Source organism: Pelodiscus sinensis, chromosome 31 (genome assembly GCF_049634645.1).
Source record: "Pelodiscus sinensis isolate JC-2024 chromosome 31, ASM4963464v1, whole genome shotgun sequence".
In the NCBI taxonomy this organism is placed as follows: Eukaryota; Metazoa; Chordata; order Testudines; family Trionychidae; genus Pelodiscus; species Pelodiscus sinensis.
This window is the reverse complement of record NC_134741.1, coordinates 6,203,662-6,218,097: the sequence shown is the minus strand read 5'-3', so window position 1 is coordinate 6,218,097 and position 14,436 is coordinate 6,203,662. Positions and strand designations below refer to the sequence as shown.

The 14,436-nt window shown below is 48.1% G+C and overlaps 1 protein-coding gene across 1 annotated transcript; it reads left to right on the top strand.

Annotated features, from left to right (window-relative positions):
- Window positions 1-97: 97 nt before the first annotated feature.
- On the top strand, window positions 98-14,055 carry LOC142821582 (uncharacterized). Its single transcript, XM_075912964.1, has 5 exons — window positions 98-502; window positions 3,554-3,576; window positions 4,220-4,279; window positions 8,914-9,107; window positions 10,230-14,055. Exons 4-5 carry the CDS (start codon window positions 8,969-8,971, stop codon window positions 11,246-11,248), a joined length of 1,158 nt encoding a protein of 385 aa, XP_075769079.1. The 5' UTR covers window positions 98-502; window positions 3,554-3,576; window positions 4,220-4,279; window positions 8,914-8,968; the 3' UTR covers window positions 11,249-14,055.
- The last annotated feature ends 381 nt before the right edge of the window (window positions 14,056-14,436 follow it).

The window sequence follows — 14,436 nt, the reverse complement described above, 5'->3', positions numbered from 1 at the left end:
AAAGCCCCAGCGGGGGGGGGGGGGGGGGGGGGGGGGGGAGCGTGTGTGAGGGTAATAGGGGCAGACAGTGGTGAGGGGGTGGGCATCAGGGAAAAAGTGCGGGGCAGGAGGCTTAAAGCAGCTTCCCCAGGGGGATGAGGCACGAGTCACAGAGTGGCCCTGGCCAGGGGCCTTTTTATTTGCTTCAACATTTATTTTAATCCCTTATTCACCTGGGAGGCGCTGAGCAGGTTCAGGAGGCTGCAGACCCCCCCGCACTTCGCCCGGCCCACTCGACTGTATGTTTGTGCTGCTGCATTTGAAAGGTGTTTAAAATATAAAAAGGGAGCTAAAGACAGGACAGAGTCTCATCACTTTTCTCTTGTCTTATTCCCGGGACTCACAGAATCGCTCTCCCGTCTCTGCAACCCATTTTCATTGTTTTCCTCTGGGCAAATGCAATGCCTTGTACTGTAACTACTCTGTGCAATGCAACTCAAAGTCCTGCTACTTCGAAACAAATGTAAGTAAAAATCAAAGTAATCTTCTGTAAAACTACTTCAGCGAAGGTACGAAAGTATCCTATCTTAATTGTACTGAAGTATGCAAAAGTAAACATTAGTTGTCCAATGGAACCCTATGCTTAACCACCCGAGTTCTTGCAGGTCACCACGAACACACACACAAACACACACACGCGCGCTATATAAACACTTATATTACAATTCTATATTATATGTACACCTATACTATAAATTTTTCAATGATGGAATTTAACGATAGTCACTGCCTTCATTTATAAAGATGACGAGGGACCAAATTAAATACAAGTCAGATTACAGAAATGTATTTATTTTGTCAACATTCATAGTGTTCATTTTTCCATTGTAATGATTAATTTCCAAAATGTTTGTTCAACCATAGGAGCATCTTTTTTCAAATGTACTAATCCTTGCTTGTCTATGAGAAAATGAGTCCATCACATGAAAGAATCTCTCACAGGCAGCTGATGGAGACAGAGGTCTGTTGGCCCTGGTGCACAGCTGCCTAATTCTAGAAAAAGAGTGCAGAAGCTCCATGGTCTCTCCTGAAGACGCCAAATACCCATCAAGCTTCTTTGTAGTTTCATTTGTCTAAAATGACAGTCTCTTACCTTTTCTAATCCCAGTTTCATGCGTGTTCCAAGTGGTCCTAATATTTGGCATCAAGATGTCAGTTGCTATTAGCTCCAGGTCCTCAATTATTTCACCAAAACATTTCTGAATGGTGCACTGAAGTCCATCTACCAGTGGCTTCAAGAGGGCATCTTGTTCCTTTGCAGTTTTGAAACGATCAAGTATAATTTAAACTTAAAAAACAACAAATGGTCTGGTAGCACTTTATAGACAACAAAACATATGGATGGTATCATGAGATGTATTTATTTTGGCTCTTCACAGCCTAAACTCAAAACTCCAGTCATCTGAAGAAGTGGGCTGTGCCCACAACAGCTTGTGATACCACATACATGTTTTGTTAATCTATAAAGTGCTACCAGACTGTTCGTCTGTACAGGATAAACTGAAAAAAAAATCTCTGCTACCCCCTGAATCTGGTATAATTTACGCAGCTGCACTCCATTCAATTAGGCTACGTCTACACTGGCCCCTTTTCCGGAAGGGGCATGTAAATTTCACCAGTCGTCGTAGGGAAATCCGCGGGGGATTTAAATATCCCCCGCGGCATTTAAATAAAAATGTCCGCCGCTTTTTTCCGGCTTTTAAAAAAGCCGGAAAAGAGCGTCTACACTGGCCCCGATCCTCCGGAAAAAGTGCCTACTTTGAAGTAGGAATAAGACCCTCCGGAAAAGGGCACTTTTTCCGGAGGATCGGGGCCAGTGTAGACGCTCTTTTCCGGCTTTTTTAAAAGCCGGAAAAAAGCGGCGGACATTTTTATTTAAATGCCGCGGGGGATATTTAAATCCCCCGCGGATTTCCCTACGACGACTGGTGAAATTTACATGCCCCTTCCGGAAAAGGGGCCAGTGTAGACGTAGCCAAAGTGTACTTATCTGTGCTTAGATAATATTTAGTGCTTTCACCAATGGGCCCATAACCATGGCATATTCTGCCAATAAAACCAGCTCTGCTAGATTCAGCCTTTTGACCAGCCAGTACGTAATGTTAATAAAAATACAGAATGATCAGTGGGTTTTTTTTTTTTAACAAAAAGAAAAGCATAAAGCAAAGAACTGCTTCTTGCATACTAATTTGGAGTCCTGGGAACACATTTCTCATGGACCTTTCTTGTTCATTCCGTGTGCACCGAATTCTCTCCACAGCTGTGAACACAGAGTTCCATCCTTTCTGGCATGGCTGAATGAACTGTGACTTGCATTCTGCTTCCACCATTTTTGCTCCAATTGCTGAGTGTTCAATTTTAATTTATAGTGCTTAGGATCTGGCAAAAGTGGGCCTGGCCATCTTTTTTAGGTGTCATTTTATTCTTCTTGTACCACATCTATAAATGAAACTAGATTCTGCAAGTGGCAGGCTCAATGTTGGTGTTTTGGTACAATTTATTCACGGTTGTTATCGCTGTCAGGGACGTCTTCAGTTTTCTGAAGTTTAGCTTATCAACATGAAACCTTGTTGCTGAAAACACAGTTGAAAGACACCTCCTCCCTCCCCCCAAAAAAAACCCAAGCCACATAAATATGTCCCCCAATTGATATACCATGCTGGGAACAATACATTGAGGGGATCCTGGGGGAAGCTGTGACTCCACCCCCGAGCCAGACATCCTCTGGTCCATCCCTCTCTCCTGCCCCCTGCACTCCAGGCACCCCATCCAGCCCCCATCTGTTCTCCACAGCTGAGGACTCCCCTGCCCTTGGCCCCATGACTGCACCATGCCAAGCAGCAGGGCTGGCAGTGGGGCAGCCGTTCCAGCCAGGCTCTGGAGGACCTGGGTGCGAGGGGGGAGGGCAGAAGGGTAGGGGCCTGGATTAAAGTTAGGAAGCCTGGTCTGTGGCCAACCCTGTTCACCGTGCTGCCCAAGAGTGGTTCTTGCCTTGCCCTGCCCTGGCCTAGCTGACCCCCCTCCAGTTGCTCCAATGCTAAGAGCTGGATATGCCGACTCGGGGCTTCCCCACGGGCTGCACAGGGGCTGGTAGGGAGCCTGTGGAGCTGCAAACTGGGTGTTCGACAGCCTGATCCTGTTGGGCTAGGGGCTTCCAGTCCCAAACTGGACACCTCCCTCCCCCTCTTGCCCTGCCCCCATCCCATCACAGCTCCCCTTTCCCACCCCTCATAACTTCTGCTCCTCAGGTAGGGAGACCCACTATGCAGGCACAAGTGCTGGGGTCCAGACATCCGATCTGGGTGTAACTCGGCGTCTGTATTGCTGACATGCGAGTGACTGTTGTGCTTTGCAGAGTCACAGGCACAGAGCTAATAGAGATGGCAAAGCCCCATTAGGTCACAGAATCTATGGCCCTGGGGCCAGGTCAGGGCGTCTCTTCCCCATATTTGCAAATTGCCTTCCCTGTGTGTGTCCAGTGCAGCTGAGATTCTTTTCTGTCTCTTTTCTCTAGGACGTAAGAAACAACTTGAGCAGGTAGGTGGCTCGCACTCCTGTCATACTGCACAGCGCAGGGAACAAGCTTGGAGCTTATGTTGGTACCGCATCTCCCCAGGGCTCTACAGCCAGATGTTGGATAGAAATGTCTCTGACTCACTTAATTCTGAGGGTCTCATGAGGCATACAGCTAGTTCAGAATAGGAAGCCTAGTCCGAAGTAGCTAGTCCCTGCCGTGTGTAGCCGCACGGCACGGAGTCCGCACTAGCGGACATTTAAAAATGGCGGCGCCCGGCAATATGCTAATGAAGCCTGGGAAATTCAAATCCCGGGCTTCATTTGCAACTCCGGTTGCCTACATCACCACCCTAGTTCGAACTAGCGTGGTAGTGTAGACATACCCTGAGAGAAACCAGGTGGGAGGGGATGAGGAGGGAAAAGTAAATCTCACTTTCAGTTTGTGTCTCCTGGGACGGAGATGAGGCTGCAGAGATGTTGGCTCCATTGCTGGGAGGTGCCAAAGCGAGAGAGGACACGGAAAGTTTCAGACCTTTTCATACTAAACACTTGAGTGTGTCTCTGTCTGGTCTCTGATACAAGTGACATGCAGAGTTCAGCGTGGGGACATTGTTATAAAGAGGAGAGCCTGGAATCTCACCTCTCTTATCCCTTCCCCCACCAGATATTCTGCCCTCGGCACTGGAAAGAGCAAGAGGAAAATCCCTGGGAGCTTTCAGACAAGGTGAGTTTTTCAGGTGGAGATTTTTTAAATGAGAAAATTCCTGTGAAAACATCTTCAAGGGATTGTCATTAAAGTTACCAACCAAACCAGCGACCACGGTGCACACAGCTCTAAATCTCAGTCAGTGATGAGTGAGGAGTCCCAGGGCACTGCATGGGGACTTGTGAACACTTGGAGAAACACTGGTCTATGGAAAATGCAGGACAATGTAACACTTTAAAGACTAACAAGATGGTTTATTAGATGATGAGCTTTCGTGGGCCAGACCCACTTCCTCAGATCAAATAGTGGAAGAAAGTAGTCACAACCATATATACCAAAGGATACAATTAAAAAAAATGAACAAATATGAAAAGGACAAATCACATTGTAGAACAGAAGGAGGATGCGGGGGGGTGGGAAGGGGGAGGAAGGAAGGTAAGTGTCTGTGAATTGCTGATATTAAAGGTAGGGAGAGTGGGATGTTTGTGAGTTAATGGTATTACAGGTGATAATTGGGGAAACTGTCTTGGTAATGGGTGAATTTTGCTTCAACTACCCCAGACTAACACGGCTACATTTCTATCACTGGTCTATGGGTTTGTGATGCTCTAGGGGTGAAGTTAAAGCACACAACGGACGGCACCTTCAGGCTCAGATTTCATTGTTCAGTGAGTTTCAATATGGGGTTGGTTTCAAACAATAAATTGGCTGAAAGGCTGAGAGCTGACTGGCTTCAATGGTATCAGTTTGTTCCTGGCGAGAAATTGCCGGATACGCAAGGGCTCTTCGGTCTAGTGCAGGCCTGAGCAAAATACAACCCATGGGCCGGATCCAGGTCACCAGGTTATCTGATCCAGCCCATTGATGCTTGGCGAGCCATGGGCTACTTCCATACTTGCCACTTCCCACCTGCAAGCCACTCAGAAAGTAAAAGTGAGCCTGGAGGTGAAGGGGGAAGGCTTCAGGCGCTGCTTCCACCTCCAGGACAATCTCAATGGCTGGTTTCTGGCCACAAAGGAAGCACCAGGCCCCCTCCCCTCCGGCTCATACTTATTCACACACACATGGCCCCGCAGCCTGTGCGAGGGTTGGGCAGGCTCCTTACCTGCTTCAGAAAGGTGCTTGGCTGCTGGCCGTGAGTCACTCAGGTAGGTCTCCTGGTCTCCTGAACTAAGCTAATTCGAATTAGCGCAACTAGACTTAAAAACTAGTTCGAATTAGCGTTTTGCTAATTCGAACTAGCATGTCCACACTGAGTGGACCCTGAACTGAGGTTCAGGATGGCCGGAAGCAGCGCCTGCAGGGCATCAGAATAGGACTCAGAGCGTGGAGCTGCTGTCTCAGGATAGCCGAGGGCTGTGCTTAAAGGGACCCGACCCCCACCCCGGACAGACACTTCTCAGGGGTTCCCCGCTTGCAAAGCAGTCCTGTCTTGGAGTGCCCTGAGTGCCCACACTCGGCACATCACAGCACTCGGCCATCAGCCCGGCTGCACTTGCCGCAGCCTGCCATCCGGGGGGGGGGGGAGTGGCAATCGGGGGGCTGCAGGAGAGCTTCCAGCCTAAGGAGCCTGCAGAGCCAGCCCAGTCCTCCCCATCGGGGGCTCGTACCCCATTCCTCCCTCACCTCCTTCCACTTACCTCTCCCTAGCCCCCCTTCCTGATGTACAAAATAAAGGACACGTGTGTTCAAAACTAGAAACTCCCTTTATTGAACAAAACTCCGGGTGACTGGGAAAAGGAGGTGGGAGAGGGGAAGAGAGAGGCTGGGAGAGGGGAGGGCAACTAAAATGATGAGGGGTTTGGAACAGGTCCCATATGAAGAGAGGCTAAAGAGACTGAGATTTTCAGCTTAAAAAAGAGGAGACGGAGGGGGGATATGATAAGAGGTCTATAAAAGCATGAGTGGTGTGGAGAGGGTGCATACAGAAAAGTTCTTCATTAGTTCTCATAATAGAAGGACTAGAGGACACCAAAGGAAAGGAATGGGTAGCAGGCTTCAAACTAACAACAGAAAGTTCTTCTTCACAAAGCAAAGAGTCAACCTGTGGAACTCCTTGCTGCAGGAGGCTGTGAAGGCTACAACTAGAACAGAGTTTAAAGGGAAGTTAGATCAATTCATGGAGGTTGGGTCCATGGAGTGCTATTAGCCAGGGGGTGGAAATGGTGTCCCTGCCCTCTGTTTGTGGAAGGCTAGAGAGGGATGGCACGAGACAAATGGCTTGGTCGTTGTCTTCGATCCATCCCCTCCAGGGTAGCTAGTGTTAGCCGCTGTCGGCAGACAGGCTACTGGGCTAGATGCACCTTTGGTCTGACCTAGTACGACCATTCTAAGCTCAGGGCTTGGGGTCGGGGGTCTCAGTGGACCACCTTGATTTTCATGCACTCCTGCTCCTGGGTGGCCAGGCTGGCAGCTCTCCTGCCCTAGATGGCCACTTTCCTGTGCCTAGTGCGGAGGTCGTGGATGAGGTCCATGATGTCCGCACTAGACCAGGCGGGCGCCCGCCTCTTGTGGCCCCGGACAGGCTCCTGGGAGCCGCCAGCCCGGTCCCGGGAAGAGGTGGAGGGCTCGGTGGCATCGGGTGGCTGGCTTGAGCCGTGCCAGGTGCAGGGTCTGCTGGCTGGGTGCTGGCAGGCTTGCACCTGGCACGGGCACCGTAGCCAGCCCATGCCCCTTTAAGGTGTCTGGGGCCGGGAGGGGGGCAGACAAGTTTCCCTGGTGGTGCCCAGAGTGGCCACCAGGGAAAGCTGGGGAGGGCTAGCCTCCCACTAGTTCGAATTAAGTGGCTACACAGCCCTTAATTCGAACTAGTTAATTCGAACTAGGCTTAGTCCTCGTGGAATGAGGTTTACCTAGTTCGAATTAAGCGCTCCGCTAGTTCGAATTAAGTTTGAACTAGCGGATCGCTAGTGAAGCGCCTATTTAAGTTAATTCGAACTAACGTCTGTTAGTTCGAATTTACTTTGTAGTGTAGACATACCCTCCCAGACCCCTTTTTCTCTCCTGCATCCCAAAGACTCTCTCAAAGCTCCCTTCTTCTCCCAGTGTCCATCCCATACACTGTATTTCCTGGTTAATGTCTTGGAAGAGTGTAGCTCTCAACCACTTTCCAAAATCTTGGAGTCTCTCCCCCCCCCCCCCCCCCCCCATCAAAATGAATTGCCCACTCCTGGTACAATGGATACAGTTCAGTGAGAGTCGATAACTGAAAGCTGCAGCCGGAGAATTTCAGGCTAGAGAGGAGGCACAAATATTTGATGGGCAAGAGGATTAGCTACTGAAACAAATGAGCAAAGAACTGGTGGGTTCTCCATCTCTTGATGTCTTCATATTAACACTAGGCGACTTTCTAGAAAAAATGCTGTGGGGAAACAGCTTTGTGCCTGGGTAGCTGGGCTAGGTGTAATGGCTTATGCCACAGAGGGGACAGACTACATGGTTAAGGATATTTTGTGATGCCATGAATCCATGAATTTTAAGGTCTGATCCTGCAAACATTCAGCACACGTGTTTAATAATATGTATCTGAATACTCATATTAACTTCACTTCCTCTCTGTTATGGAAGTCTGTGTCAGAGGAGAGAACCAAAATTTGGGCTGCAAATCAATGCATGAAGACTAAGGATTATAAAAACTGCAGCCCAAATTAAATTAAACCTATGTCCATGTTCAGGCAGATGAATCTGTGGCTTGTTAGCAGAAACACTGGGTGCTGAGAACTGAATCCCATTGTTGCAGGCAAAGTAATGTAACTCAAGCTAGGAATTATTAGGAAAGGGATAGAAAATACGACCCAGAATATATTGCTGCCCCTGTATAAAACTATGGTACGCCCACAACTTGAATACTGTGTACAGATGTGGTCTCCTCACCTCAAAAAAGATATTTTGGCCTTGGAAAGGGTTCAGAAAAGGGCAACTAAAATGATTAGGGGTTTGAAACGGGTCCCATATGAGGAGAGGTTAAAACGACTGGGACTTTTCAGTTTAGAAAAGAGGAGACTGAGGGGGGATATGATAGAGGTCTATAAAATCATGAGTGGTGTGGACAGGGCCGCTAAAGAAAAGTTATTTATTAGTTCCCTATATAGAAGAACTAGAGGACACCAAATGAAATTAATGGATAGTAGGTTTAAAACTAATAAAAGAAAGTTCTTCTTCACACAGCGTGTAGTCAACCTGTGGAACTCCTTGCCAGAGGAGGCTGTGAAGGCTAGGACTATAACAGAGTTTAAAGAGAAGCTAGAGAATTTCATGGAGGTTAGGTTCATAAAAGGCTATTAGCCAGGGGATAAAATGGTGTCCTTGGCCTCTGTTTGTCAGAGGGTGGAGAGAGATGGCAGGAGACAAATTGCTTGATCATTGTCTTCAGTCCACCCACTCTGGGGCACCTGGTGCTGGCCACTGTCGGCAGACAGGATACTGGGCTAAAAGGACCTTTGGTCTGACCCAGTACAGCCGTTCTTATGTTCTTATTGAGAGAAATAAATAGGGCTTTCGGATCTAACTTGTGTGAGGTGTTTATGGAATATCTAGACTCAGCGTAGAGTTCAGCATGTTTTTCACCAGGGACAGAGTCTGAGCAGAATTGGGGTGTGGAAAGGATTAAAGCCATTTTTGAAATGTCTCCAATTCCCCTTCTCCTGCTGCAGAACACCCATGTCTGACTCCAGCTCAGCCCCTGGCCTGCAGAGCTAGAGACAGGAAATGGCCGTGGCGAAGCCAGTGATCTTCCAGGAGGTGGCTGTGTATTTCTCTGAGGAGGAATGGGCTCTGCTGGACCCGAGCCAGAGAGCCCTCTACAGAGATGTGATGCAGGAGAATTACGAGGCCGTGAGCTGGCTGGGTGAGGATTCCTGTCCCCTTGTGTAACAGAAGCTGGGTGGGCTCTGGAGCAGCTGGGTTGGGTTTGGTTCAGGGTCCCTCATTGCCCAAGCTCCCTGTATCAGCAGTATGTGCCCCAGTAATCCTGGCTCCTGTGTGAGAGGAGGTTCACTGACATAATACTGGTGCTACTCTTCCCACAGCCAAGGTCTCTTTGTGGTTCCCACCATCTTGCCCATGTTGTGCCTTGGCCTTTGCCGGAGGCATCAGTGGAAGGGCCCAGGCAGGAACAGCATGTACCAGAGTTGTGGAGCTGGGTGCAGCTGCTCTTAGTGTCTGCAGAGTCCCCTTGTGCTATTGTGCTGAGCCCCTGGAAGGAAGGCATCAACTCCGAGTCCTTCCCTGCTTCTGGTAGATTCTGTGCAAGCCAGAGGGGCACCAAACGTCAGGCCCAACTGGCCACAAGAGAAAGGCTGCTGCTGCTGGCAGAGTAGAACCAAGACTACAGAAGGGGAGCTGAGCTGCAGGAGCATCTACGAGCAGCAGAGAAGCAGCCCAGCCACCTTGGCTGGCCAAAGTTCTAGAAAAGGGCCAGTGTAGACAGTATAGTAGTGTTTTCCGCAAAAAAAGCCCCAATCGCGAAAATGATGATCAGGGCTTTTTTGCGGAAAAGCGCGTCTAGATTGGCCCGGATGCTTTTCCGCAAAAAGTGCTTTTCCGGAAAAGCATCCTGCCAATCTAGACGCGCTTTTTCCGAAAATACTTTTAACGGAAGAGCTGCAGATCCTGGATCTCCAAGGCTGTGAGGAAGGGGAGATCAGTGATTCCCACACAGGTGAGAAATTAGCTAAACTGACTCAAACCAATTTCTGTGTTCTCATAGCAGATGTTGATTGTGTGTTTTCATCAAGTCTGACTGGCCCTTCAACCTGTCTTCAACTCCAGTCTGAGAATGCTGTGTGGGGAAAGAGTGATGGGGGAGCAGGGTGAACTCAGCTCATGATTATTGTATCTTTCCAGCCATTCTTTGGGTGTCCCCCCCCCCCACACACCCACACACACACATTTTCTGTTCACCATTCAGAATTTTTCTTTCAGCTCAGCACAGGGAATGATTCCTGTGTGCTTTATCTCTCTATCCCAGCAGGTGAGGGGATGCTGAATGAGAACAGTGAGAGGAGTCTTCAGGAGGAAGGACCTGAGCAAATGGCTCCATGTGGGGTATTAATGGGAAGATCTGAAGGGCATGTTTCTCAGAGTCCTGAGCAAGGAGAGACTTGTGAGAGTCAGTGTAGCCTACAAAGGCAGCAGGGACACCATCCCGGAGCAGGACAGGATAAATCCAGTGACAGGAGCAGAAGGTTGAAAACAAACACAGAAACTGTTCAAACAAAAATCCCCCATCAACATTCACCTTCTTCTTCCAGTGACTGTGCAGCTCTTATTAAACATGAAAGAGCCCAAACAGGAGAGAAATCCTTCAGCTGCTCTGACTGTGGGAAAAGCTTCAGTCGGAAGTCAAACCTTGTTAGGCATAGGAGAGCCCACACAGGGGAGAAACCCTTCAGCTGCTCTGACTGTGGGAAATGCTTCAGTGACAGGTCACGCTTTGTTAGACATAGGAGAGCTCACACAGGAGAGAAACCCTTCAGCTGCTCTGACTGTGGGAAAAGCTTCATTCAGAGGTCAGACCTTATTATCCATAGGAGAGCCCACACAGGAGAGAAACCCTTCAGCTGCTCTGACTGTGTGAAAAGCTTCAGTCGGAGGTCGAACCTTGTTAGTCATAGGAGAACCCACACAGGAGAGAAACTCTTCAGCTGCTCTGACTGTGGGAAAAGCTTCAGTCAGAGGTCATACCTTGTTATCCATAAGAGAACCCACACAGGGGAGAAACCCTTTATCTGCTCTGACTGTGGGAAATGCTTCAGTGACACGTCATGCTTTTTTAGACATAGGAGAGCTCACACAGGAGAGAAACGCTTCAGCTGCTCTGACTGTGGGAAAAGCTTCAGTCGGAGGTCGCACCTTGTTCGTCATAGGAGAGCCCACACAGGGGAGAAACCCTTCCACTGCTCTGACTGTGGGAAAAGCTTTAGTCAGGGGTTGCAACTGGAAAGATATAGGAAAACCCACATGCAAGAAACCATTCAGCTGCTCTGACTGTAGGAAATGCTGCAGTCAGAGGTCACAGTTTGTTGTCCATAAGAGAACTCTCACAAGAGTGAAATCCTTCAACTGCTCTGACTTTGGGAAATGTTATTGCGAGATTTCAAGCCTTGTTGCATATAGTTGAAGCCACACATGTGAGAAACCCTATAGTGGTGGTGAGCAACATTTTCTCTGTTGGCACAATCTAGCCTGTCTAAGGCTTTAATCCTGTCCACAAGGTAATGCCAGGCCTCACCTCCAAATGAGCATGTGCTGAGGGGGAAGGAGCTTAACCCCACCCCCTCTTTGTGTTGTGTAGCTTCTAGAGAGGAGGCAGTGCTAGGCTGAGTCCTTGCCCCACAACCTGAGGCTGGCATTAGAGGCACTGCTGCCACTGCACTGCTCGCCTCTAGGGCTACATGGCCATGTCAGGGGTGCCTCTGCATGGCTGCAGCAGTAGCACCTCTGGCCCTGGATTGAATGGCTATGTCTACACTGGCATGATTTTCCGAAAATGCTTTTAACAGAAAAGTTTTCCGTTAAAAGCATTTTTGGAAAATCGCATCTAGATTGGCAATCTAGACGCGCATTTTTGCAAAAAAGCCCCGATTGCCATTTTCGCAATAGGGGCTTTTTTGCAGAAAACAGTACTGCAAAATCATTTGTGCAAGAGGGCTTTTGCCCGAATGGGAGCAGAACAGTATTTCCGCAAGAACACTGACAATCTTACATGAGATCGTCAGTGTTCTTGCGGAAATTCAAATGGCCAGTGTAGACTGGTGGCAAGTTTTTCCGCAAAATCAACTTGCCACTCTAAGCACAGCCAATGGTTGCAGCAGTGGTGCCTCTGGTGTCCGGGGCTGATCCTGGTCTTTGTGGCTGCTGCTGCAACAGCAGAGCCTCCCTCCAGAGTGACCAGGACAGTGTGGCTGCAGATGTTGCTGCAAGGGGGCCCAAAGGCAGGTAATATTTGCTGTTCTCCGCTGATACTCCCTCCCAATCTCCTCAATTCCCTTTCCCCTGGCAGCCAGCACCCCCAACTTGCTCTGACACCCTCCTTTTATCTTGCACCCTCTCCCTGGCCAGATAGCTGCCTGCTTCTGCATCCCAGATCCTTCCTCAAGACCCCAACCCTTTCTTGAGCCCCCTGTTACATTATTGGATTTTAAGGTGAGCATACAGATCGCTTGCTGTGATCACGGGGAATTGTTTGCTTCAAATTTGGTACAAAGTGGGCCATGTGAGGTATCAAATGAAAGCTGATATTGTGTTGATTCTATGTATGGTATTCATGTACTTGTTTGGAGTTTGTATGTGGAGTTATGACTACGGGCTCTGTTGATGCTGTGTATGGACTGCCTGTCATGGGGAAAGAATGTCCAATGCGTGACTATGCTAATCAGTACGGATCCAAGGACAGTGGCTCTCCGGGTGGCCAATACACAACTGAGGAATGCATGTGGTAAGCTGCAAAGCAGTCAGGTTACAATGGCTGCTGGCATATGAAACAAGTCACTTGACCATGTGACTAGGTCCAACTTGGAAGACACCAGGAATGAATATCAAACACCATGAGGGGGGGCTCCGTTCTTGTCTTCAGTCTTGCTACTTATCCCAAATGAAGCCTTGCTAAGGACAGAAACAAGGGGAATTTCTTCTGACCTATCCTGATATACTATGTACGCCAAAGACTTTTATGCTAGCAGTTTGTAACATCTCTGCTAAGATCCTGCATCAAGAATTTGCGGATTGATGTATATAATGTATTCTCCTTAACAACCTTACTCTCAACCTTTTCTTTCTTTTATTAATAAACCTTTAGATTCTAAAGGATTGGTCCATTGTGATCTTGTGGGTAAGATCTAAAGTATAAATTGACCAGAGATTCATCACTGGTTCTTTGGAACTGGGTGGATCTGTTCTGGGTTGGCGAGATTGGGCTCTATAACCTCTCAGCTGTGTGTAAGACCAGGGCTGATTGTGGCACAGGAAGAGCTGGGGTATCTGAGAGGTTTTACTTATGAGGCTTCCTATTGGTGGACTGGCAGATAACGTGCTCTGTATGACTAGTTTGTGGCCTATTTCGGAAAGGTCTCCAGTCAAGGGCTGTCAGCAAGTCCTGGCTTTGAGCAATTTGACCTGAGTGGATTCCCTCAGTAGTGCCCAGCCCCAGCCCGGCCCTCTCCAAACCTGTAGACTACTGTTGCTAATGGAAACTCACTATTAATTACGTAATTAGTCAAGCAATTTTGCTAGGACTGCATCTGGGGAGTTCCATTTAAATTACTGAAGAGATTAAACTTTTTAACTTTCATGTTAGTTGATCAAACTTTATTGTATATTATGTAAAATATTTATGTCCAATACATACCAAAAAAATCAATGTTTTTTCTTATTGTAAGGGTGGAGAACCTTTTTGGTATTGGGGGCCACTCATCCACAGAAAAATCAGTTGGAGAACACTCATAGATGTGGCCCCCGACTGAGACACCTCAGTCTTCTGGCATTCACAGGGTGAGGGGAAGAGACAGGGAGGACTGAAGTTCAGGGCTTCCCATAGGCCAGATCATCATCACCCCAGCCGCTTTTCCGGAATAACTTGCCAGCTGTCTACACTGACCCCTTGAATTTCCAGAAAAGCACTGACGATCTACTGTAAAATCATCAGTGCTTTTCCGGAAAAACTATGCTGCTCCCATTCGGGCAAAAGTCCTTTTCCGGAAAACTGTTCCAGAAAAGGGCCAGTGTAGACAGCACAGATTTCTTTTCCGCAAAAAAGCCCCGATCGCAAAAATGACGATTGGGGCTTTTTTGCAGAAAAGCGCATCTACATTGGCACGGAGGCTTTTCTGGAAAAAGTACTTTTCCAGAAAAGCATCCTGCCAATGTAGACACGCTTTGTCCGGAAATACTTATAACTAAAAACTGTTCCATTTTAAGCATTTCCGGAAGATCATGCCAGTGTAGACGTAGCCAGACAGAACACATTATGAACACAGAACATCATGATGTTTGTTTTTTTCTTTTAGTTGCTCTTCAGCTGGTACCAGCTGTCATGATTATGAGGGTTAGCCAGCAGCCTGGGGATTAAGGGGTTAACTACACCTAGCCAGGTGAAGTGACCAGTAGGAATGTAGGTGGGACTTTCAAACTGGGACAAAGGAATTTGGGTTTTTCCCTTTCTCCCTTTTGTCTTTCTG

Coding starts and splice junctions, on each gene's coding strand:
- LOC142821582 (XM_075912964.1), top strand. CDS start 8,969: ATGGCCGTGGCGAAGCCAGTGATCTTCCAGGAGGTGGCTGTGTATTTC. Junction 9,108..10,229: donor CGAGGCCGTGAGCTGGCTGG/GTGAGGATTCCT, acceptor TCTCTATCCCAG/CAGGTGAGGGGATGCTGAAT.